The following is a 24,615-nucleotide window of genomic DNA, read 5'->3' on the forward strand; positions in this document are numbered from 1 at the left end:
CATTTCATCATTATTGGCAGGAACAATTGAAGAGCACCAGAACATATACACTTCTCCCTCCGTATTCGCGGTTTCAGCAATTGCGGTTTCGATTATTCACGGTTTTTAGCTTGCTGGCTCCTCCCCCCAAATGACATCAGTTTGCATAGAGAAATCGCCGATTCCAAGCGTTTACAGAGAAAATCGCCAATTCCAAGCACTTTCTTCACCGTGTTTTGCCTCTCCTTCAGGAACAGGCCAGGTCTCCCGCCATGTTATTCGCGGTTTCACCCTATTCACGATGGTTTTTTAATAGAAAACAGCGAATAACATATGAAAGAGTTATTCGCGGTTTTTCTATATTCGTGGGTCTGTTAATCCCCTATCACAGCGAATACGGAGGAAGAAGTGTATACATTTCATCATTATTGGCAGGAACAATTGAAGAGCACCAGAACATATACACTTCTCCCTCCGTATTCGCGGTTTCAGCAATTGCGGTTTCGATTATTCACGGTTTATAGCTTGCTGGATCCTCCCCCCAAATGACATCAGTTTGCATTGAGAAATCGCCGATTCCAAGCGTTTACAGAGAAAATCGCCAATTCCAAGCACTTTCTTCACCGTGTTTTGCCTCTCCTTCAGGAACAGGCCAGGTCTCCCGCCATGTTATTCGCGGTTTCACCCTATTCACGATGGTTTTTAATAGAAAACAGCGAATAACATATGAAAGAGTTATTCGCGTTTTTTCTGTATTCGCGGTTCTGTTAATCCCCTATCACAGCGAATACGGAGGAAGAAGTGTATACATTTCATCATTATTGGCAGGAACAATTGAAGAGCACCAGAACATATACACTTCTCCCTCCGTATTCGCGGTTTCAGCAATTGCGGTTTCGATTATTCACGGTTTTTAGCTTGCTGGCTCCTCCCCCCCAAATGACATCAGTTTGCATAGAGAAATCGCCGATTCCAAGCGTTTACAGAGAAAATCGCCAATTCCAAGCACTTTCTTCACCGTGTTTTGCCTCTCCTTCAGGAACAGGCCAGGTCTCCCGCCATGTTATTCGCGGTTTCACCCTATTCACGATGGTTTTTTAATAGAAAACAGCGAATAACATATGAAAGAGTTATTCGCGTTTTTTCTATATTCGCGGTTCTGTTAATCCCCTATCACAGCGAATACGGAGGAAGAAGTGTATACATTTCATCATTATTGGCAGGAACAATTGAAGAGCACCAGAACATATACACTTCTCCCTCCGTATTCGCGGTTTCAGCAATTGCGGTTTCGATTATTCACGGTTTTTAGCTTGCTGGCTCCTCCCCCCAAATGACATCAGTTTGCATAGAGAAATCGCCGATTCCAAGCGTTTACAGAGAAAATCGCCAATTCCAAGCACTTTCTTCACCGTGTTTTGCCTCTCCTTCAGGAACAGGCCAGGTCTCCCGCCATGTTATTCGCGGTTTCACCCTATTCACGATGGTTTTTAATAGAAAACAGCGAATAACATATGAAAGAGTTATTCGCGTTTTTTCTGTATTCGCGGTTCTGTTAATCCCCTATCACAGCGAATACGGAGGAAGAAGTGTATACATTTCATCATTATTGGCAGGAACAATTGAAGAGCACCAGAACATATACACTTCTCCCTCCGTATTCGCGGTTTCAGCAATTGCGGTTTCGATTATTCACGGTTTTTAGCTTGCTGGCTCCTCCCCCCCAAATGACATCAGTTTGCATAGAGAAATCGCCGATTCCAAGCGTTTACAGAGAAAATCGCCGATTCCAAGCACTTTCTTCACCGTGTTTTGCCTCTCCTTCAGAAACAGGCCAGATCTCCCGCCATGTTATTCGCGGTTTCTCCATATTCACGATGGTTTTTTAATAGAAAACAGCGAATAACATATGAAAGAGTTATTCGCGGTTTTTCTATATTCGTGGGTCTGTTAATCCCCTATCACAGCGAATACGGAGGAAGAAGTGTATACATTTCATCATTATTGGCAGGAACAATTGAAGAGCACCAGAACATATACACTTCTCCCTCCGTATTCGCGGTTTCAGCAATTGCGGTTTCGATTATTCATGGTTTTTAGCTTGCTGGCTCCTCCCCCCCAAATGACATCAGTTTGCATAGAGAAATCGCCGATTCCAAGCGTTTACAGAGAAAATCGCCAATTCCAAGCACTTTCTTCACCGTGTTTTGCCTCTCCTTCAGGAACAGGCCAGGTCTCCCGCCATGTTATTCGCGGTTTCACCCTATTCACGATGGTTTTTAATAGAAAACAGCGAATAACATATGAAAGAGTTATTCGCGGTTTTTCTATATTCGTGGGTCTGTTAATCCCCTATCACAGCGAATACGGAGGAAGAAGTGTATACATTTCATCATTATTGGCAGGAACAATTGAAGAGCACCAGAACATATACACTTCTCCCTCCGTATTCGCGGTTTCAGCAATTGCAGTTTCGATTATTCATGGTTTTTAGCTTGCTGGCTCCTCCCCCCCAAATGACATCAGTTTGCATAGAGAAATCGCCGATTCCAAGCGTTTACAGAGAAAATCGCCGATTCCAAGCACTTTCTTCACCGTGTTTTGCCTCTCCTTCAGGAACAGGCCAGGTCTCCCGCCATGTTATTCGCGGTTTCACCATATTCACGATGGTTTTTTAATAGAAAACAGCGAATAACATATGAAAGAGTTATTCGCGGTTTTTCTATATTCGTGGGTCTGTTAATCCCCTATCACAGCGAATACGGAGGAAGAAGTGTATACATTTCATCATTATTGGCAGGAACAATTGAAGAGCACCAGAACATATACACTTCTCCCTCCGTATTCGCGGTTTCAGCAATTGCGGTTTCGATTATTCACGGTTTTTAGCTTGCTGGCTCCTCCCCCCAAATGACATCAGTTTGCATAGAGAAATCGCCGATTCCAAGCGTTTACAGAGAAAATCGCCAATTCCAAGCACTTTCTTCACCGTGTTTTGCCTCTCCTTCAGGAACAGGCCAGGTCTCCCGCCATGTTATTCGCGGTTTCACCCTATTCACGATGGTTTTTTAATAGAAAACAGCGAATAACATATGAAAGAGTTATTCGCGGTTTTTCTATATTCGTGGGTCTGTTAATCCCCTATCACAGCGAATACGGAGGAAGAAGTGTATACATTTCATCATTATTGGCAGGAACAATTGAAGAGCACCAGAACATATACACTTCTCCCTCCGTATTCGCGGTTTCAGCAATTGCGGTTTCGATTATTCACGGTTTTTAGCTTGCTGGCTCCTCCCCCCAAATGACATCAGTTTGCATAGAGAAATCGCCGATTCCAAGCGTTTACAGAGAAAATCGCCAATTCCAAGCACTTTCTTCACCGTGTTTTGCCTCTCCTTCAGGAACAGGCCAGGTCTCCCGCCATGTTATTCGAGGTTTCACCCTATTCACGATGGTTTTTAATAGAAAACAGCGAATAACATATGAAAGAGTTATTCGCGTTTTTTCTGTATTCGCGGTTCTGTTAATCCCCTATCACAGCGAATACGGAGGAAGAAGTGTATACATTTCATCATTATTGGCAGGAACAATTGAAGAGCACCAGAACATATACACTTCTCCCTCCGTATTCGCGGTTTCAGCAATTGCGGTTTCGATTATTCACGGTTTTTAGATTGCTGGCTCCTCCCCCCCAAATGACATCAGTTTGCATAGAGAAATCGCCGATTCCAAGCGTTTACAGAGAAAATCGCCAATTCCAAGCACTTTCTTCACCGTGTTTTGCCTCTCCTTCAGGAACAGGCCAGGTCTCCCGCCATGTTATTCGCGGTTTCACCCTATTCACGATGGTTTTTTAATAGAAAACAGCGAATAACATATGAAAGAGTTATTCGCGGTTTTTCTATATTCGTGGGTCTGTTAATCCCCTATCACAGCGAATACGGAGGAAGAAGTGTATACATTTCATCATTATTGGCAGGAACAATTGAAGAGCACCAGAACATATACACTTCTCCCTCCGTATTCGCGGTTTCAGCAATTGCGGTTTCGATTATTCACGGTTTTTAGCTTGCTGGCTCCTCCCCCCAAATGACATCAGTTTGCATAGAGAAATCGCCGATTCCAAGCGTTTACAGAGAAAATCGCCAATTCCAAGCACTTTCTTCACCGTGTTTTGCCTCTCCTTCAGGAACAGGCCAGGTCTCCCGCCATGTTATTCGCGGTTTCACCCTATTCACGATGGTTTTTAATAGAAAACAGCGAATAACATATGAAAGAGTTATTCGCGTTTTTTCTGTATTCGCGGTTCTGTTAATCCCCTATCACAGCGAATACGGAGGAAGAAGTGTATACATTTCATCATTATTGGCAGGAACAATTGAAGAGCACCAGAACATATACACTTCTCCCTCCGTATTCGCGGTTTCAGCAATTGCGGTTTCGATTATTCATGGTTTTTAGCTTGCTGGCTCCTCCCCCCCAAATGACATCAGTTTGCATAGAGAAATCGCCGATTCCAAGCGTTTACAGAGAAAATCGCCGATTCCAAGCACTTTCTTCACCGTGTTTTGCCTCTCCTTCAGGAACAGGCCAGGTCTCCCGCCATGTTATTCGCGGTTTCACCCTATTCACGATGGTTTTTTAATAGAAAACAGCGAATAACATATGAAAGAGTTATTCGCGGTTTTTCTATATTCGTGGGTCTGTTAATCCCCTATCACAGCGAATACGGAGGAAGAAGTGTATACATTTCATCATTATTGGCAGGAACAATTGAAGAGCACCAGAACATATACACTTCTCCCTCCGTATTCGCGGTTTCAGCAATTGCGGTTTCGATTATTCATGGTTTTTAGCTTGCTGGCTCCTCCCCCCCAAATGACATCAGTTTGCATAGAGAAATCGCCGATTCCAAGCGTTTACAGAGAAAATCGCCGATTCCAAGCACTTTCTTCACCGTGTTTTGCCTCTCCTTCAGGAACAGGCCAGGTCTCCCGCCATGTTATTCGCGGTTTCACCCTATTCACGATGGTTTTTTAATGGAAAACAGCGAATAACATATGAAAGAGTTATTCACGGTTTTTCTATATTCGTGGGTCTGTTAATCCCCTATCACAGCGAATACGGAGGAAGAAGTGTATACATTTCATCATTATTGGCAGGAACAATTGAAGAGCACCAGAACATATACACTTCTCCCTCCGTATTCGCGGTTTCAGCAATTGCGGTTTCGATTATTCACGGTTTTTAGCTTGCTGGCTCCTCCCCCCCAAATGACATCAGTTTGCATAGAGAAATCGCCGATTCCAAGCGTTTACAGAGAAAATCGCCGATTCCAAGCACTTTCTTCACCGTGTTTTGCCTCTCCTTCAGGAACAGGCCAGGTCTCCCGCCATGTTATTCGCGGTTTCACCCTATTCACGATGGTTTTTTTAATAGAAAACAGCGAATAACATATGAAAGAGTTATTCGCGGTTTTTCTATATTCGTGGGTCTGTTAATCCCCTATCACAGCGAATACGGAGGAAGAAGTGTATACATTTCATCATTATTGGCAGGAACAATTGAAGAGCACCAGAACATATACACTTCTCCCTCCGTATTCGCGGTTTCAGCAATTGCGGTTTCGATTATTCACGGTTTTTAGCTTGCTGGCTCCTCCCCCCAAATGACATCAGTTTGCATAGAGAAATCGCCGATTCCAAGCGTTTACAGAGAAAATCGCCAATTCCAAGCACTTTCTTCACCGTGTTTTGCCTCTCCTTCAGGAACAGGCCAGGTCTCCCGCCATGTTATTCGCGGTTTCACCCTATTCACGATGGTTTTTAATAGAAAACAGCGAATAACATATGAAAGAGTTATTCGCGTTTTTTCTGTATTCGCGGTTCTGTTAATCCCCTATCACAGCGAATACGGAGGAAGAAGTGTATACATTTCATCATTATTGGCAGGAACAATTGAAGAGCACCAGAACATATACACTTCTCCCTCCGTATTCGCGGTTTCAGCAATTGCGGTTTCGATTATTCACGGTTTTTAGCTTGCTGGCTCCTCCCCCCCAAATGACATCAGTTTGCATAGAGAAATCGCCGATTCCAAGCGTTTACAGAGAAAATCGCCGATTCCAAGCACTTTCTTCACCGTGTTTTGCCTCTCCTTCAGAAACAGGCCAGATCTCCCGCCATGTTATTCGCGGTTTCTCCATATTCACGATGGTTTTTTAATAGAAAACAGCGAATAACATATGAAAGAGTTATTCGCGGTTTTTTCTATATTCGTGGGTCTGTTAATCCCCTATCACAGCGAATACGGAGGAAGAAGTGTATACATTTCATCATTATTGGCAGGAACAATTGAAGAGCACCAGAACATATACACTTCTCCCTCCGTATTCGCGGTTTCAGCAATTGCGGTTTCGATTATTCATGGTTTTTAGCTTGCTGGCTCCTCCCCCCCAAATGACATCAGTTTGCATAGAGAAATCGCCGATTCCAAGCGTTTACAGAGAAAATCGCCGATTCCAAGCACTTTCTTCACCGTGTTTTGCCTCTCCTTCAGGAACAGGCCAGGTCTCCCGCCATGTTATTCGCGGTTTCACCCTATTCACGATGGTTTTTTTAATAGAAAACAGCGAATAACATATGAAAGAGTTATTCGCGGTTTTTCTATATTCGTGGGTCTGTTAATCCCCTATCACAGCGAATACGGAGGAAGAAGTGTATACATTTCATCATTATTGGCAGGAACAATTGAAGAGCACCAGAACATATACACTTCTCCCTCCGTATTCGCGGTTTCAGCAATTGCGGTTTCGATTATTCATGGTTTTTAGCTTGCTGGCTCCTCCCCCCCAAATGACATCAGTTTGCATAGAGAAATCGCCGATTCCAAGCGTTTACAGAGAAAATTGCCGATTCCAAGCACTTTCTTCACCGTGTTTTGCCTCTCCTTCAGGAACAGGCCAGGTCTCCCGCCATGTTATTCGCGGTTTCACCCTATTCACGATGGTTTTTTAATAGAAAACAGCGAATAACATATGAAAGAGTTATTCGCGGTTTTTCTATATTCGTGGGTCTGTTAATCCCCTATCACAGCGAATACGGAGGAAGAAGTGTATACATTTCATCATTATTGGCAGGAACAATTGAAGAGCACCAGAACATATACACTTCTCCCTCCGTATTCGCGGTTTCAGCAATTGCGGTTTCGATTATTCACGGTTTTTAGCTTGCTGGCTCCTCCCCCCCAAATGACATCAGTTTGCATAGAGAAATCGCCGATTCCAAGCGTTTACAGAGAAAATCGCCGATTCCAAGCACTTTCTTCACCGTGTTTTGCCTCTCCTTCAGGAACAGGCCAGGTCTCCCGCCATGTTATTCGCGGTTTCACCCTATTCACGATGGTTTTTTAATAGAAAACAGCGAATAACATATGAAAGAGTTATTCGCGGTTTTTCTATATTCGTGGGTCTGTTAATCCCCTATCACAGCGAATACGGAGGAAGAAGTGTATACATTTCATCATTATTGGCAGGAACAATTGAAGAGCACCAGAACATATACACTTCTCCCTCCGTATTTGCGGTTTCAGCAATTGCGGTTTCGATTATTCATGGTTTTTAGCTTGCTGGCTCCTCCCCCCCAAATGACATCAGTTTGCATAGAGAAATCGCCGATTCCAAGCGTTTACAGAGAAAATCGCCGATTCCAAGCACTTTCTTCACCGTGTTTTGCCTCTCCTTCAGGAACAGGCCAGGTCTCCCGCCATGTTATTCGCGGTTTCACCCTATTCACGATGGTTTTTTAATAGAAAACAGCGAATAACATATGAAAGAGTTATTCGCGGTTTTTTCTATATTCGTGGGTCTGTTAATCCCCTATCACAGCGAATACGGAGGAAGAAGTGTATACATTTCATCATTATTGGCAGGAACAATTGAAGAGCACCAGAACATATACACTTCTCCCTCCGTATTCGCGGTTTCAGCAATTGCGGTTTCGATTATTCATGGTTTTTAGCTTGCTGGCTCCTCCCCCCCAAATGACATCAGTTTGCATAGAGAAATCGCCGATTCCAAGCGTTTACAGAGAAAATCGCCGATTCCAAGCACTTTCTTCACCGTGTTTTGCCTCTCCTTCAGAAACAGGCCAGATCTCCCGCCATGTTATTCGCGGTTTCTCCATATTCACGATGGTTTTTTAATAGAAAACAGCGAATAACATATGAAAGAGTTATTCGCGGTTTTTCTATATTCGTGGGTCTGTTAATCCCCTATCACAGCGAATACGGAGGAAGAAGTGTATACATTTCATCATTATTGGCAGGAACAATTGAAGAGCACCAGAACATATACACTTCTCCCTCCGTATTCGCGGTTTCAGCAATTGCGGTTTCGATTATTCATGGTTTTTAGCTTGCTGGCTCCTCCCCCCCAAATGACATCAGTTTGCATAGAGAAATCGCCGATTCCAAGCGTTTACAGAGAAAATCACCAATTCCAAGCACTTTCTTCACCGTGTTTTGCCTCTCCTTCAGGAACAGGCCAGGTCTCCCGCCATGTTATTCGCGGTTTCACCCTATTCACGATGGTTTTTTAATAGAAAACAGCGAATAACATATGAAAGAGTTATTCGCGTTTTTTCTGTATTCGTGGTTCTGTTAATCCCCTATCACAGCGAATACGGAGGGAGAAGTGTAATACCTTTTTCCTTTCACTAACTTAGGCTCTCATTTACTAAGCCGAGAGTCAGAGCAGCATAATTAGTTTAGTTCTATTAAAATTTGATACGATTGCCTAGTCTTAGGTTTCTAGGCGAATTACAAAAATAAAAATTATACAATGCTTAAAACACTTTCACTTAGGGCTCCTTTTCCTAAGCTGCGTTAGGGCAGAATAGCGCTTGCTACATTGCCGCCTGCGCTAGACTTTAACGCCAGCATCAAGCTGGCATTAGTTCTAAAAGCGTAGCACGCAGTAATTTCCTGCGTGCGCTAAAAACGCTACCACACCTCCGTAAAAGGAGCCCTAAATTTGAGTTTTGACTACTAGACACAACACAGGGAAATGCGGGGAGGAGCTACATATGCTAAAAGATCTGAAAGCAATCAAGGTAAGAACGAAAGGGAGGGTTTGGTTACGAAGAACTAAGAATGGCTTTATGTCTCTTACGGAGAGTAATTCTCCGGTGTAAAACTGAGAAGAATGAAAGATGACTTAGGGCTAGATTCACTAAGCACGCGATCCGGATCCGATCCGTGAGGGATCCGATCCATGTCCGGGGGGCTTATTCACGAATTGCCCTCATGAAAACGAGGGCGGTTGGAATCACACCCCCAACAGACTGAATCGGATCGCTGAACAGTGATCCTCGAGCATGTGCATGCGCTGGCCCTCTGTGCTCGGCAGAGCAGGAAATTTCTTTTTTTTTTTTCTTCTTCCCGTGGTTTTAACCCGCGTGCACTGCGGGGAAGGGTGGGAGAGTCGGGGCTGCAGGAGTTCGAGGCAGGCAGGAGATCAGGGCTGAGAGCAGGGCGGCAGAAGGCAGGGAAGTCGGAAAGGACCTGAGCGACTGGACCGCAGCAGTTGCTTGGTTGCGATCGGCCAGCCCAGTTGGTGTTGCAGGTTTTTTGTTTGTGAATCGCTGCCTGCCATCATTTGAATGCCGTTCCACCTCATTTGCATGCGTGAATCAGAGGATGATCAGTACACAGGTTAGTTTATCGGGTCGGAGGGAAATCGGGTCGCAAAGGGGTCACAAACTGATCGGTTTGCTTAGTGAATCTAGCCCTTATTGTCTTTTGGGGAGATTACATTACATTAGTGATTTCTATTCCGCCAATACCTTGCGGTTCAAGGCGGATTACATAAAAGTTTTCAGAGATTACATAAAAGTTTACAGGAATAGCATAAGAGATGTCATAAGAGTCACACAAGAATTACCAAAGATTTGTCGAGATTTGTCGAGGTGGTAAGTGTTGGGTAAATAGAGGCATTTTAGCATTAGTTGGGTAGTTAGAAGCATATTAAGGGTGTAGAGACGATAGGTGGGGGTTTAGGTAGGAACTGGTCGTATTAGATAGGTTTTATGTATTTTTTAAAGAGTAGGGTTTTAGTATCTTTCTTGAAGGTTTTGTAGTTTGTGGTCGATGGCAACAGAATGGTGATTTGTCTGTCCAGTTTAGCTGCTTTGGTGGCTATTAGGTTGTCATATAGTTTTTTTCGTTTGACGTTTTTGGATGGTGGGTGTATGAAAAGTGAATGGGTTCTCCTGTGCCTGGATGAGGAGGATTGAGTTAGTCGGTTATTCCAATAGGTTGGGCTTTCTCCGTTAATAGCTTTGAATAGTAGGCAGTAGAATTTGAAGTGTACTCTTGCTTGTATTGGGAGCCAGTGAGAATCGTGGTATGCTTCTGTGATGTGGTCATATTTTTTCAATGAGTAGATGAGTCTGTATTTTGTATTGTTTGTAATTGTTTTATCATGGTCGCTGTGCAGGGGAGGTATAGTTTGTTGCAGTAGTCTATTAGTCCAAGGATAAGGGATAGTGATCAGATAAAAATTAGAACGAGAAGGCGTCTTTGAAGAGATGGCTTTTTAGTTTCCTTTTGAAACGCTCTAGCATTTAGTGCCCCAGGCTGCAGTAGAAACCTCTACTGTGACGTACCCCCCCTCTAGCAGTTTTTAGCGCAGAGAGCCGCGCTGCTCTTGACGCTCCTAGGAACTCTACGAGCGTCGGGAGCAGCGCGGGCCATTCAGCGCGGCTCACCGCGCTAAAAACTGCTCGCGCAGTTTAATAGAAGAGGGGGTTAATAAAAGGGCGGGATAGTGCACAATGGCATGGGGCATGGGGCCATCTCGGTGGGGCCACCTCTCCCCCCCCCCTGACCCCACCACATGCCTGCGCCCTTCCCCTCGTACCTCTTTCATTTTCCCGGCGTGAGCAGTATCACCAACTTGCTGCCCACGTCAGTGTCGGCTCTCTCCGATGTCACTTCCGGGTCCCGCACCAAGGAAGTGACTTCAGAGGGAGAGCCAACAGGACGCGGCCAGCAAGTTGGTGATACTGCTCATGCTGGGAAAATGAAAGAGGTATGGGGAAAGGGAAAGGGGGCGCACACAGAAGGGGGTTCAGGAAGAAGCGGGGGGGTGGGAGAAGAGAGCGGGGAAGGTGTGCCATCACATCGGGCGCTATTCACCCTCGTTATGCCACCATTAGATTAGCTTTCGAAGGCAACCCTTCTTCTTCAGATCAGAAATAGGCAAATGTTGACAACTGTCAGTATATGTAAGTGGGTGACCCATCAAATGCGCAAAGGACAAACGCGCGCTGACATTTGCGCACACCGACATTTGCACGCACGACTAAAGTGTGTACTGAATGGGAGGTCTGCTCCAAGGGAGGGACCCCCCAGGAACCCCCCCCCCCCCACTACACTTAAAAAATTCACTTCCTATCTAGTCTTAGGTTTGGATATCTGTTGGGCCCTTATTTGCTGAGATTCCTCCCAAGGGACAGGGCCTGAGGAGTCTCAGCAAATCAGGGCCTTCCAGATATCCTTCACAGGCCGCAAATTTCGGGGCGTATTTGTCGGAGCAGAATTCTCCCGCACGCATTTGTCGGTGTAACCATGGAAGTGGAAGGAGTGGAAGTGTGAAGGAGTCGGGCTTACGGGTTTAAAGTGAAATTTTCCTAGTTCCACGGCAACTATTTTTCCACCCAATACTGGAGAGGATACGTTGGTACACCATTTTTTTTTTTTTTTTTAAATGTCCCAAAAGGGAACATTTCCAAAAAAAAAATGGTGTACCCTTGTGGGACCCTTGTGGATATCCGTGCTTCGGGTGCTGGAGAGTATTATTGGGCAGTCCTTAGAAGGGTCTTATAAGACTTGCTGTTGGGTGTCACGAGTCCCCTGGTGGAGGCTGGTATTTCCAAGCCTCAGCGGCGTTTTCTCTTAGTGGCTTTGGGGAATGACTAAAAAACTCATCCTTCGACATTGGGTGGGAGATGCGCAACCTACAGTCCAACAGTGGTGAGCTAACATGTCTCCGATGGCAAGCTGGGAGAGACAACACAGAAAAGGGGCATCCAGTTGGAAATCTGTAGCTCAGGGGTGTCCAACCTTTTGGCTTCCCTGGGCCGCATTGGCTGAAAATAATGTTTCTGGAGCCACGCAAAGGCTGCAGCAAGACAGAGGAGGGAGCCGGCAAGACGGTAAACACCCGGGGGCAGCAGAGGAAAACACTGCATCGCCCTCGACCACGGCCGCACAAAATACTTCACGGGGCCACATGCGGCCCTCGGGCCGCAGGTTGGACACCCCTGCTGTAGCTTATCTGGATTGCTGGAGTTCCTTTTAGTGCAGGATGGAGTCCTGGGATGCAAGGGTGGGGGGGGGGGGGAGAGTTATTTCTTTATTCAAATTTGGATTTTGCATAGGAGATGCTTCTATAGCTGCTTTTGACTGTTTTTGTTGTCTCATGTATGAGACATTGTATTTTGCTGCTCTCTTTGTTGGTTGCCTTTTGTATTTTCTCTTGGGCATTGATCCTTTAATAAAAATATTAAAAAAAAAAAAAAAGAACTGGAGAAGTCTTTATAGCCAGCACTGTTCATATATTTACATGTTCAGAAACGTTTAGAACTGGGATTAGAAGTAGGAATGAAGGTTTAAAAGCACATATATTAGAAATAAAAAGGACTAGATGCGTTTGGGTTTGTTTTTTTTTTTGTATCACTTATCATAAGATTTGCATTATCACGAAGTTGTCAAGTTGTTGTTACCAATGTTTCATTGCCATGCATCTTGTGTCTATGACTTTTGTTACACAAAAATTTGATAAAAATTCCATGAACTTTAAAAAAAAAAAAAGAAACACGAAGGACTTAATTCCGTACAAGGTGCCAGAAAACCCATCGCAGAATAAAAACCTGCATAGCGCTATTCTGTAAGCTGAACCTAAAGTTAGGTGTGGTTTATAGAATAGGCGTAGTGGCCGGCCCCGCAACTAAAATTTAGGCGTGACCAGGGTTCCCATATTTGTCTCCGTGAAACCCTGGGCAGATGACCTCACCCCATTTCCGCCCCGCACAAAGCCTCATCTCTTCTTCCAGACAAGCTCCAGGTGAGTCCGGAGGGCCTGGAGCATACCTGGATGTGTGTGACGTCACCTGCGCATGCTCAGAGGCCCTCCAGACGCGGCTGGAGCTTGTCAGGATTTTCAAAATCCCGGACAAATGCCGGGTTTTGGGAAAGTCCATCTGGGAGCCTGGACAGTCCTCTAAAAAAAGGACATGTCCAGGTTTTTCTAGGTAACCCTAGGCGTGACCATTTATACTAACTAAATCCTGGTGTAAATACCCGTGTTTAAATTCTGCGCAAATAGGGCGTATTCTATAACAGTGCATGTAGTTTTTAGGAACATCCATGGTCCGCCCGTTCCCTTCCCATGGCCACGCCCCCTTTTGCCATCCTGTTTCAGTATAGGCGGCATACCTCAGAAGGAAGGCTGCAGGGCCAGCTTGAGCAGTGTGTATTAGTCACGCTACTCACTGATGGAGAAGATCTGCTCTTTAAAGGCACACGGAAGAAGGGGCTTTGGGGTTTTTTGTAGCTGGGTGGGGCTTGGGGTTCCCCACGAGCTACATTGTGAATGTGCTGCTCCTGGGTGAGCCTGGGTCCTCCCGGACTCACCTGTGGCTATGCCTTCTTGTCAGAGCACATATATACAGTGGTGCAATTCTAAAAATGACCCTTTTCACACATAGAACATGGTTTACCTGTGGAAAACCATTTTATAAAATTCTGTCTAGTGTCTCTTTTATATGAGCCATACAACACCCCAGGGCATAGCGATTATCGTGTTTATCGAGCTTCAGTGTCTGAAGTGGTGTATCCTATATCATTTATTCGACCCTCTAATGCCCCTGTGCTGTGTTCATTCGAGCAGGTGGCAAAGAGTCTTCATCTTTCATGCAATGTGACTTTTAAAGCGAGGAGGAAGAGCTCACGTTCCCGCTCTCAAGAGATGGCCCACGGAGCCCTGTGTGGCCCCCTCCCTTCCCCCCCCCAAGTAGGATTCCTCACCTCTTTCAAGCGGCGTGGCCTCGCTGTTCAAAGAAATCGCTGAATAGGGAAAAAGGTTTAACCGAGAGACATAGTGCTCTGTGCCAGAGAGGAATAGAGAGATCTGACCGGGGCACGGAGAAACGATAAGATTTCATACATAATGCAGGCTCTGCTAAATCACACTTTATTTTTTTTGCTTTGAGTGAGAAAAGGGACATGCTCTGGATTCAATTTTCTGTCTGCGATGGGGGCTTCAGGGCCTGGGGGGGGGGGGCTAAAGGTTTTCAAGTTAAAAGGAAGCCAGCTCTCAGAACTTGTGTCCTGTCTATTTAAAGTGGCTGCATTCTTTCTGAGCAGCTGGGGATAGTTTGCAGTCATTCTAGTTAACCCCATCCTAGCCGCTTGCAGGGGTTGCCAAGTTATTTATAAAGGGGGATTGGAGGGAGGAGAGACAGAGAGGAAGGAACAAAGAGCGAAGCACTCACATCACTCTGAACAAAGAGCGAAGCACTCACATCACTCTGCAGCTCCTGGCTCTTCTTGGCATGTTTGATCTGAGGACTGTCCGCCACACTGGTGAACTTCAATGCGTCTGCTCGCTGACGGTACTTTTTCTGAAAAGGAGGAATACAAGAGTTGCTATACTGGGTCAGACCAGAAGCCCATCAAGCCCAGTATCCTGTTTCTACCAATGGCCAACCCAGGTCCTAAGTTCCTGGCAAGATCCCAAGTAATAAAACAGATTTTATGCTGCTTATCCTAGGAATAAGCAGTGGATTTCCTCAAGTCAACTCAATAATAGCTTATGGTCTTTTTTTTTTTTTTTTTAAACCCTGCTAAGCTAACAGCTTTCACCACATTCTCTGGCAAGGATTTCCAGGATTAGCCCCCTCCTTCACAAAGCCAGTCGCGGCAGTGACAGCTCGGACGCTCATAGGAATTCAATGCGTGTCGGAGCTGTTACCGCGGCAGCCGGCACCAAAAACGCCAGCGCGGCTCTGTAAAGGAGGGGATAAGTGTTTCAACATGAGCCCAAAGTCATCACAAATCCTAGACAAAAAAGGATCCTTCTCGGGCTGTGTTACTTTGCTATCATATCAAACCAAGAATGTTTTAGGCAGGCTGTCATGATTCCGGTGGTCAGTGGGTCTCATGTGGAAACGGAAAAGAGCACTCCATATGCTTTAGCAGCGGATATGAAAAATGGTTCAATTAGCAAGAAGCCAAAACTAGTGAGCAGAAGTAATGCCAATAAATAGATAGATAGTGAGCCCAACGGGACAGACAGGGAAAAATACTTGAGTACCTGAACGTAAACCACTTAGGCTATAAGTGGTATATAAATACTTAAATAAATGAAAAAAATATACCCCTTCCTTTACTAATGCGTAGCACGGGTTTGGTAACTGTTCCAACGCTCATAGAATTCCTATGAACGTCGGAGCAGTTACTGCCACTGCCGGCACTAGAACCTGCGCTACGCGTTAGTATAGCAGGGGGGATAATGTTGTATCTTGTGCTATTGTATTTATCCCAGATAAGAACATAAGCAATGCCTCTGCTGGGTCAGACCTGAGGTCCATCGTGCCCAGCAGTCTGCTCACGCGGCGGCCCAACAGGTCCAGGACCTGTACAGTGATCCTCTATTTATACCCTTCTATCCCCCTTTCCAGCAGGAGAGAGTGATCGAGCATTGGAACAAGCTTCCAGTGCAGGTGGTCGAGGCACGCAGCATCCCTGACTTCAAGAACAAATGGGATACCCATGTGGGATCCCTACGAAGTCATGCCGAGGGATAGGGTCACTAGGACTTGAATGAGCGGGTCAGTAGAGTGACAGTATAATTACAATTATACTTTAAGGGGTCAGAAGACTTAAGAGGGTGGGTAAATAGTGTGGGCAGACTTGATGGGCTATATAGCCCTTATCTGCCGTCATCTTTCTATGTTTCTATGAAATTGTCCAATCCTTTCTTGAACCCCAGTACCGTACTCTGCCCTATTACGCCCTCTGGAAGCGCATTTCAGGTGTCCACCACACGTTGGGTAAAGAAGAACTTCCTAGCATTCGTTTTGAATCTGTCCCCTTTCAACTTTTCCGAATGCCCTCTTGTTCTTTTATTTTTTGAAAGTTTGAAGAATCTGTCCCTCTCTACTCTCTCTATGCCCTTCATGATCTTGTAAGTCTCTATCATATCCCCTCTAAGTCTCCTCTTCTCCAGGGAAAAGAGTCCCAGTTTCTCCAATCTTTCTCTCTCTTCCTTTCTCTCTCTATTTCTGTCTCTCCCCCTTTCTCTCTTTCTTTCTACCTCTCTCTCTCCCTTTCTCTCTCTCTATTTCTCTCTGTCTCCCTTTCTCTCTCTCTTTCTGTCCCTCTCTACTCTCTCTATGCCCTTCATGATCTTGTAAGTCTCTATCATATCCCCTCTAAGTCTCCTCTTCTCCAGGGAAAAGAGTCCCAGTTTCTCCAATCTTTCTCTCTCTTCCTTTCTCTCTCTATTTCTGTCTCTCCCCCTTTCTCTCTTTCTTTCTACCTCTCTCTCTCTTTATTTCTCTCTCTCCCTTTCTCTCTCTCTATTTCTCTCTGTCTCCCTTTCTCTCTCTCTTTCTGTCCCTCTCTACTCTCTCTATGCCCCTCATGATCTTATAAGTCTCTATCATATCCCCTCTAAGTCTCCTCTTCTCCAGGGAAAAGAGTCCCAGTTTCTCCAATCTTTCTCTCTCTTCCTTTCTCTCTCTATTTCTGTCTCACCCCCTTTCTCTCTTTCTTTCTACCTCTCTCTCTCCCTTTCTCTCTCTCTATTTCTCTCTGTCTCCCTTTCTCTCTCTCTTTCTGTCCCTCTCTACTCTCTCTATGCCCTTCATGATCTTGTAAGTCTCTATCATATCCCCTCTAAGTCTCCTCTTCTCCAGGGAAAAGAGTCCCAGTTTCTCCAATCTTTCTCTCTCTTCCTTTCTCTCTCTATTTCTGTCTCTCCCCCTTTCTCTCTTTCTTTCTACCTCTCTCTCTCTTTATTTCTCTCTCTCCCTTTCTCTCTCTCTATTTCTCTCTGTCTCCCTTTCTCTCTCTCTTTCTGTCCCTCTCTACTCTCTCTATGCCCCTCATGATCTTATAAGTCTCTATCATATCCCCTCTAAGTCTCCTCTTCTCCAGGGAAAAGAGTCCCAGTTTCTCCAATCTTTCTCTCTCTTCCTTTCTCTCTCTATTTCTGTCTCACCCCCTTTCTCTCTTTCTTTCTACCTCTCTCTCTCCCTTTCTCTCTCTCTATTTCTCTCTGTCTCCCTTTCTCTCTCTCTTTCTGTCCCTCTCTACTCTCTCTATGCCCTTCATGATCTTGTAAGTCTCTATCATATCCCCTCTAAGTCTCCTCTTCTCCAGGGAAAAGAGTCCCAGTTTCTCCAATCTTTCTCTCTCTTCCTTTCTCTCTCTATTTCTGTCTCTCCCCCTTTCTCTCTTTCTTTCTACCTCTCTCTCTCTTTATTTCTCTCTCTCCCTTTCTCTCTCTCTATTTCTCTCTGTCTCCCTTTCTCTCTCTCTTTCTGTCCCTCTCTACTCTCTCTATGCCCCTCATGATCTTATAAGTCTCTATCATATCCCCTCTAAGTCTCCTCTTCTCCAGGGAAAAGAGTCCCAGTTTCTCCAATCTTTCTCTCTCTTCCTTTCTCTCTCTATTTCTGTCTCACCCCCTTTCTCTCTTTCTTTCTACCTCTCTCTCTCCCTTTCTCTCTCTCTATTTCTCTCTGTCTCCCTTTCTCTCTCTCTTTCTGTCCCTCTCTACTCTCTCTATGCCCTTCATGATCTTGTAAGTCTCTATCATATCCCCTCTAAGTCTCCTCTTCTCCAGGGAAAAGAGTCCCAGTTTCTCCAATCTTTCTCTCTCTTTCTTTCTCTCTCTATTTCTGTCTCTCCCCCTTTCTCTCTTTCTTTCTACCTCTCTCTCTCTTTATTTCTCTCTCTCCCTTTCCCTCTCTCTATTTCTCTCTGTCTCCCTTTCTCTCTCTCTTTCTGTCCCTCTCTACTCTCTCTATGCCCCTCATGATCTTATAAGTCTCTATCATATCCCCTCTAAGTCTCCTCTTCTCCAGGGAAAAGAGACCCAGTTTCTCCAATCTTTCTCTATCTATCTATCTCTATTTCTGTCTCTCTCCCTTTCTCTCTCTCTCTCTATTTCTCTCTGTTTCCCTTTCTCTCTCTATTTCTGTCTCTCCCCCTTTCTCTCTTTCTTTCTACCTCTCTCTCTCTTTATTTCTCTCTTTCCCTTTCCCTCTCTCTATTTCTCTCTGTCTCCCTTTCTCTCTCTCTTTCTGTCCCTCTCTACTCTCTCTATGCCCCTCATGATCTTATAAGTCTCTATCATATCCCCTCTAAGTCTCCTCTTCTCCAGGGAAAAGAGTCCCAGTTTCTCCAATCTTTCTCTCTCTTCCTTTCTCTCTCTATTTCTGTCTCACCCCCTTTCTCTCTTTCTTTCTACCTCTCTCTCTCCCTTTCTCTCTCTCTATTTCTCTCTGTCTCCCTTTCTCTCTCTCTTTCTGTCCCTCTCTACTCTCTCTATGCCCTTCATGATCTTGTAAGTCTCTATCATATCCCCTCTAAGTCTCCTCTTCTCCAGGGAAAAGAGTCCCAGTTTCTCCAATCTTTCTCTCTCTTTCTTTCTCTCTCTATTTCTGTCTCTCCCCCTTTCTCTCTTTCTTTCTACCTCTCTCTCTCTTTATTTCTCTCTCTCCCTTTCCCTCTCTCTATTTCTCTCTGTCTCCCTTTCTCTCTCTCTTTCTGTCCCTCTCTACTCTCTCTATGCCCCTCATGATCTTATAAGTCTCTATCATATCCCCTCTAAGTCTCCTCTTCTCCACGGAAAAGAGACCCAGTTTCTCCAATCTTTCTCTATCTATCTATCTCTATTTCTGTCTCTCTCCCTTTCTCTCTCTCTCTCTATTTCTCTCTGTTTCCCTTTCTCTCTCTATTTCTGTCTCTCCCCCTTTCTCTCTTTCTTTCTACCTCTCTCTCTCTTTATTTCTCTCTTTCCCTTTCCCTCTCTCTATTTCTCTCTGTCTCCCTTTCTCTCTCTCTTTCTGTCCCTCTCTACTCTCTCTATGCCCCTCATGATCTTATAAGTCTCTATCATATCCCCTCTAAGTCTCCTCTTCTCCAGGGAAAAGAGACCCAGTTTTTCCAATCTCTCAGCGTATGAAAGGTTTTCCATCCCTTTTATCAGACATGTCGCTCTCCTCTGAACCCTCTCGAGTAACGCCATATCCTTCTTAAGGTACGGTGACCAATATTGGTCTTCAGAAACAAACCAACAAAAAATTAGAGGCTCCTTTTACTAAGCTCCGTTAGCGTTTTTAGCGCACGCAGCAATTTAGCGCACTCTGTTCCGCGCATTAATGCCCTAACGGGGGTTAGTAAAAGGAGCCCTGGGTTTTAATTAATTCTGTTAGAGCAAACAAATTGTAATACAACAGTCCAAACCCCATCGAAATTCAAACAGACTGCTTCCTGGGACAAGACGCCACGGTAGCATCCTCCGTCCCTGATCCTGGATCTGCCATCTCTGTAGCCGACCCAAGTCCGAAAGGACTCAACAGATGGGCAGAAAAAGAAGCTTCATTGGACTGGATTGCTTTTGCAAAAGCTGAAAATAAATTTGGAGGAGAGTAAGGGCTCCTTTTACGAAGCCGCGTCGGCGGCTTTATCGCACGCAACTTTTTAGCGCGCGCTAACCCCCGCGCTAGCGGAAAAACTACCACCTGCTCAAGAGGAGGCGGGAGCAGCTAGCGCAGCTGGCAAGTTAGCGCACGCTATTACGCACGTTAAACCGCTAACGCGGCTTCATAAAACGAGCCCGAAATGCTGCTCTGTTGATCCCTAGTTGAAGGACGTCACATATATTTTAAAAATCTATTACAGTGGTACCTCGGTTTACGAGTGCACCGCTTTGCAAGTGTTTTGCAAGACGAGCAAAACATTTGCAAAATCAGCGCCTCGGAAACCAAGCGTGGCTCGATTTACGAGTGCCCCCCCCCCCCCCCCGCGATCCGGCCCCCTCCCCCCGCGATCCAGCACCCCCCCCCGACGCGATCTGGCACCCCTCAACGCGATTGGGCATCCCCTCATCACTTCATACCGTCATCTGGGCACTGGCACCGGCATGTCATGTGCTTGGTGCCGATGCCCGACGATCGGCCTCCTCTTCTGCTGGGCCTTAAGCATCTGTGCATGCTCAAGGCCTGCGAGTTCACGTTCAGATGCTCAAGGCCCAGCAGAAGAGGAGGCCGATCTTCGGGCACCGGCACCAAGCACAGGACGTGCCGGTGCCCAGATGACGGTATGAAGCAGCGGGGGGTTGCCCAATCGCAGCGGGGGGGGGGGGGGGGAAGTGTGTGCCGGATCGCAGGGGGGCCTTCAGGGGAGCAATGCCGGTTCTCATGGGGGGGGGGGAACGTATCAAAGTGAGTTTCCATTATTTCCTATGGGGAAACTCGCTTTGATAAACGAGCATTTTGGATTACGAGCATGCTCCTGGAACGGATTATGCTCGTAATCCAAGGTACCACTGTATTGCACTTTGTTGAGCAGATTGGATGGACCATGTGAGTATTTTTTTTGTTTGTTTGTTCTCGTTTACTATGTCACTTTGGGCTCCTTTTACTAAGGTGCGTTAGGGCCTTAACGCGCGGAATAGCACCCGCTAAATTACCCCGCGCGCTAGACCTTAACGCCAGCTTTGAGCTGGCGTCATTCTAGAAGCGTACCGCGCGGTGTGGCGCGTGGTAATTTCGTGCGTGCCCTAAAACCGCTAGCGCACCTTCATAAGAGGAGCTCTTTGTGTTACTCCACCACTCCTTATGCCAGCGTCTCTCAAACCGCGTGCCCCCGGCACTGTGGTGTGCCCCAAAGAGATTCCGTGTGTGCCACGAGAGATTCCAGAATTTGACTTTATTTTTTAAAAATTTCCCTTCATAAGTATACACTAGAATAGATGACATGTGTGTCGCGTACGCAAGAGTCTGTCAATGTTAGGAGCGTCCGAGTGCGTCAGGATACAACCGCCCAGGCGAGCATCATTCTTTCACGTGATCGGGCCTTGAAAGTTAACGGCAAGCAATTTTATTTTTTTTATGCAGTAGTTAGCCTAACTCGAGCAACAAAGCGATCATGGCTTTGTTACCATTTGGATTTTCGGTGACGGGACTAAATCGTGCGAGGCAACGGCGCGCAGACAACTGAGCGCAAGGTTGACAGCGCGCCGAAGAAAAGCACTATTTTAAAGGGCTCCGACGGGGGGTGTGGGAGGGGAACCCCCCCCCCACTTTACTTAACAGACATTGCGCTGGCGTTGGGGGGGGTTTGGGGGGTTGTAACCCCCCACATTATACTTAAAATTGAACTTTTTCCCTAAAAACAGGCAAAAAGTTCGGTTTCAAGTCTAATGAGGGGGGGTTACAACCCCCCAAACTCCCCACAACGCCAGCGCGATGTCTATTAAGTAAAATAGGGGGGTTCCCCACCAACATCCCCCGTCGGAACCCTTTAAAATAGTGCTTTTCTTCGGCGCACCGTCAACCTTGCGTTCAGTTGTCGGCGCGCCGTTGTCTCGCACGATTTTGTCTATGAACCGGATTTTCTTATCTTTTGAGAACTTGGATTTTCAGCACCGACAGAAGAAAAAAAAAAAGGGAACGCCTGCAGATGGTGGATGTTGAAATGCGTGTTTGCTTGTCGACTCTCGAGCCACGGTTTGAGTTTAGCAATTTGATCTACTTTAGTTTCTCCATTGTTACAATTATTTATACCTAGCTTAAAGAACTTTAAATAAGTAACTCTCAAATTACATTTTTTGTTGATTTTACAATTTTATCATTTCAATGATAATGTGCCGCCAAAAACATTTGCTGTCTTTAATGTGCCAGAGCTACAAACGTTTGAGAGACACTGCCTTATGCAATGGAGACATCTTTCTCGTTGCTTCTCTGCTAGTGGTGACAAGGGTAAGTCTAGAACAGCTCAGAAATTAAAGGAAGATTTGCTGCCTCATCAAACTTGGTATTATTTCCCTGGGCCTTGCTATATTAAAAGGTTACCGTATTTTCACGCATATAACGCGCGCGTTATACACGATTTTTACAAACCGTGCATAACCATGCGCGTTATACGTGTGAGCGCGTTTTACAACTTTTTTTTTCAATCCGATCCGGCATCCCCCCTGCAAACCAGCATCCTCCCCCCCCCGGCTAGCGTCACCCCCCCTCCCCCGCGATCCTACATCCCCCCCAGCACCGCAAAACATCTCTTACCCGATTGGGCACCGGCACCAGCACCAATGCACAGGATGTGCCAGTGCCAGTGCCCGAAGATCCTCCCTCCTTGGGTTGGGCTGGGCTGGGCTGGGCTGGGCGGTGCAAGAGAGATCCTCCTTCTTCCTGCGCCGGGCTGGACTAGGCTTTGAGCATTTGCGCATGCTCAAAGCCTTCTGGTCTCGCGGAGGATGCCGGTTCGCAGGGGGAATGCCGGATTCGAATGAAAAAAAAAATGCTCTCTCGGGTAAGCGAGCAGGGGGGAGGATGCCGGTTCGCAGGGGGAATGCCGGATTCGAATGAAAAAAAAATGCTCTCTCGGGTAAGCGAGCAGGGGGGGAGGATGCCGGTTCGCAGGGGGAATGCCGGATTCGAATGAAAAAAAAAAAGCTCTCTCGGGTAAGCGAGCAGGGGGGAAGGATGCCGGTTCGCAGGGGGAATGCCAGATTCGAATGAAAAAAAAAAATGCTCTCTCGGGTAAGCGAGCAGGGGGGGAGGATGCCGGTTCGCAGGGGGAATGCCGGATTCGAATGAAAAAAAAATGCTCTCTCGGGTAAGCGAGCAGGGGGGGAGGATGCCGGTTCGCAGGGGGAATGCCAGATTCGAATGAAAAAAAAAAAATGCTCTCTCGGGTAAGCGAGCAGGGGGGGAGGATGCCGTTTCGCAGGGGGAATGCCGGATTCGAATGAAAAAAAAAATGCTCTCTCGGGTAAGCGAGCAGGGGGGGGAGGATGCCGGTTCGCAGGGGGAATGTCGGATTCGAATGAAAAAAAAATGCTCTCTCGGGTAAGCGAGCAGGGGGGGAGGATGCCGGTTCGCAGGGGGAATGTCGGATTCGAATGAAAAAAAAAATGCTCTCTCGGGTAAGCGAGCAGGGGGGGAGGATGCCGGTTCGCAGGGGGAATGCCGGATTCGAATGAAAAAAAAAAATGCTCTCTCAGGTAAGCGAGCGGGGGGGAGGATGCCGGTTCGGAGTAGGCGGGAGGAGGTTTTAGCATGCGCGGTATACGCGTGTGCGCGCCATATTACATTTTTTTTAACATAAATTTGTGTTCCCCGCGCGCTATACCCGTGTGCGCATTTTACACGGGTGCGCGGTATATGGGCGAAAATACGGTACTCCCAATTTTTATCTAAGGGAAAAAAAAACCCTCATCATATTGGTTCCCTTACAACCATTCCCAGTGGAGGACTGTGCAGGATATTTCAAAAGCCCACGATGAATTTTGTACAGGAGACACTGCTCTAGATCAGCCAGGGAAAACTGACGAAGGACAGCACATTTCATGCTGCCGTCAAAGGCTTACACTATGCCCAAGTCTTCATGGATCTGGAAAGCACAAGGTAATTCCAAGGACTAAAGTCTCTCCCCTCAGAACATGAGCAGGTCAACATGATGTTCTTGTGATGACTCAGACCGAGCAGAATTCAGCCAGCTGCTATTTTGAGAAAATTGACAAACAGCTCGGGCAGGGTCCGATGTTTACCTCACTGACAAGCTCTCCTGCTTTCTTGGCCTGCTGTACATTCAGACTTCCCTCTGTCATCCACCCAACTCCTTTCATCCACGTTAGATCCGATCTGTACTGACGCTGGAAAAAACCCACAAATATTAGTTTTGGGGTTACCAGTTTGTTTATATCTATATCTAGAGAGAGAGAGAGAGAGACCACAAGCGAAGGAGGGATGAAGTCAAAGAGTAAAAGAAACAATGAGAGAACAAAAAAAAAACAAGCAAAAAAGCCAAAAGTTCAAGCCAGAGAAGAAGAAGAGTGTACAGAATTTGGTAAAAAGGTCATGAAGCAAATAAAATATCCTGTGATTCACACTCGATATGCAAACGTCAAACAAAGAAAGAGAAAGGCAAGCACGATGTCATAGAACAACCAAACGGTACATTTATTGACATAAAAAGGGCCTAGAACGTTTACTTGGTAAAACCAGAAAGTTCAACACCCGACTAGGGGCTGGATTCACTCAAGAGAGCGACTTAATCGCTGCTGGCCGATTCTCTGGCCGCTTTTCCAACAGCAATTGATTCACGATCAAGTTGGTATGCGAATGATTTGCACGGAGGTGCAAACCATTTGCATGAAACCCATTGACACAGTCGCTCAGTGAGCGAATGACACAATGCACAGCCCTCACAGTGGTGACAGGGGAAGCAGCCTCCTGTCACTGCTGTCAGGGGTTTTTGATTTTTTTTAAAATGGAATAGATGTTCTGCGTGCCATCTATCCCATTAAAATAGCACCCCCCCCCCCCCCCG

General features: G+C 46.0%; 1 protein-coding gene across 3 annotated transcripts in view; it reads right to left on the reverse strand.

The window, feature by feature from the left end:
* The window catches only part of NRAP (nebulin related anchoring protein), a 139,344-nt gene that overhangs the window by 57,238 nt on the left and 57,491 nt on the right, over window positions 1–24,615 (reverse strand). For all 3 annotated transcript variants that reach the window (XM_033943727.1, XM_033943728.1, XM_033943726.1), the window contains exons 20-21: window positions 23,834–23,938; window positions 14,568–14,666 (exon numbers count right to left, since the gene is read on the reverse strand). In XM_033943727.1, the coding sequence (XP_033799618.1) occupies window positions 14,568–14,666; window positions 23,834–23,938 (204 nt within the window). The remainder of the gene's footprint in view (window positions 1–14,567; window positions 14,667–23,833; window positions 23,939–24,615) is intronic.

This window comes from Geotrypetes seraphini, chromosome 4 (genome assembly GCF_902459505.1).
Source record: "Geotrypetes seraphini chromosome 4, aGeoSer1.1, whole genome shotgun sequence".
NCBI lineage: Eukaryota > Metazoa > Chordata > Amphibia > Gymnophiona > Dermophiidae > Geotrypetes > Geotrypetes seraphini.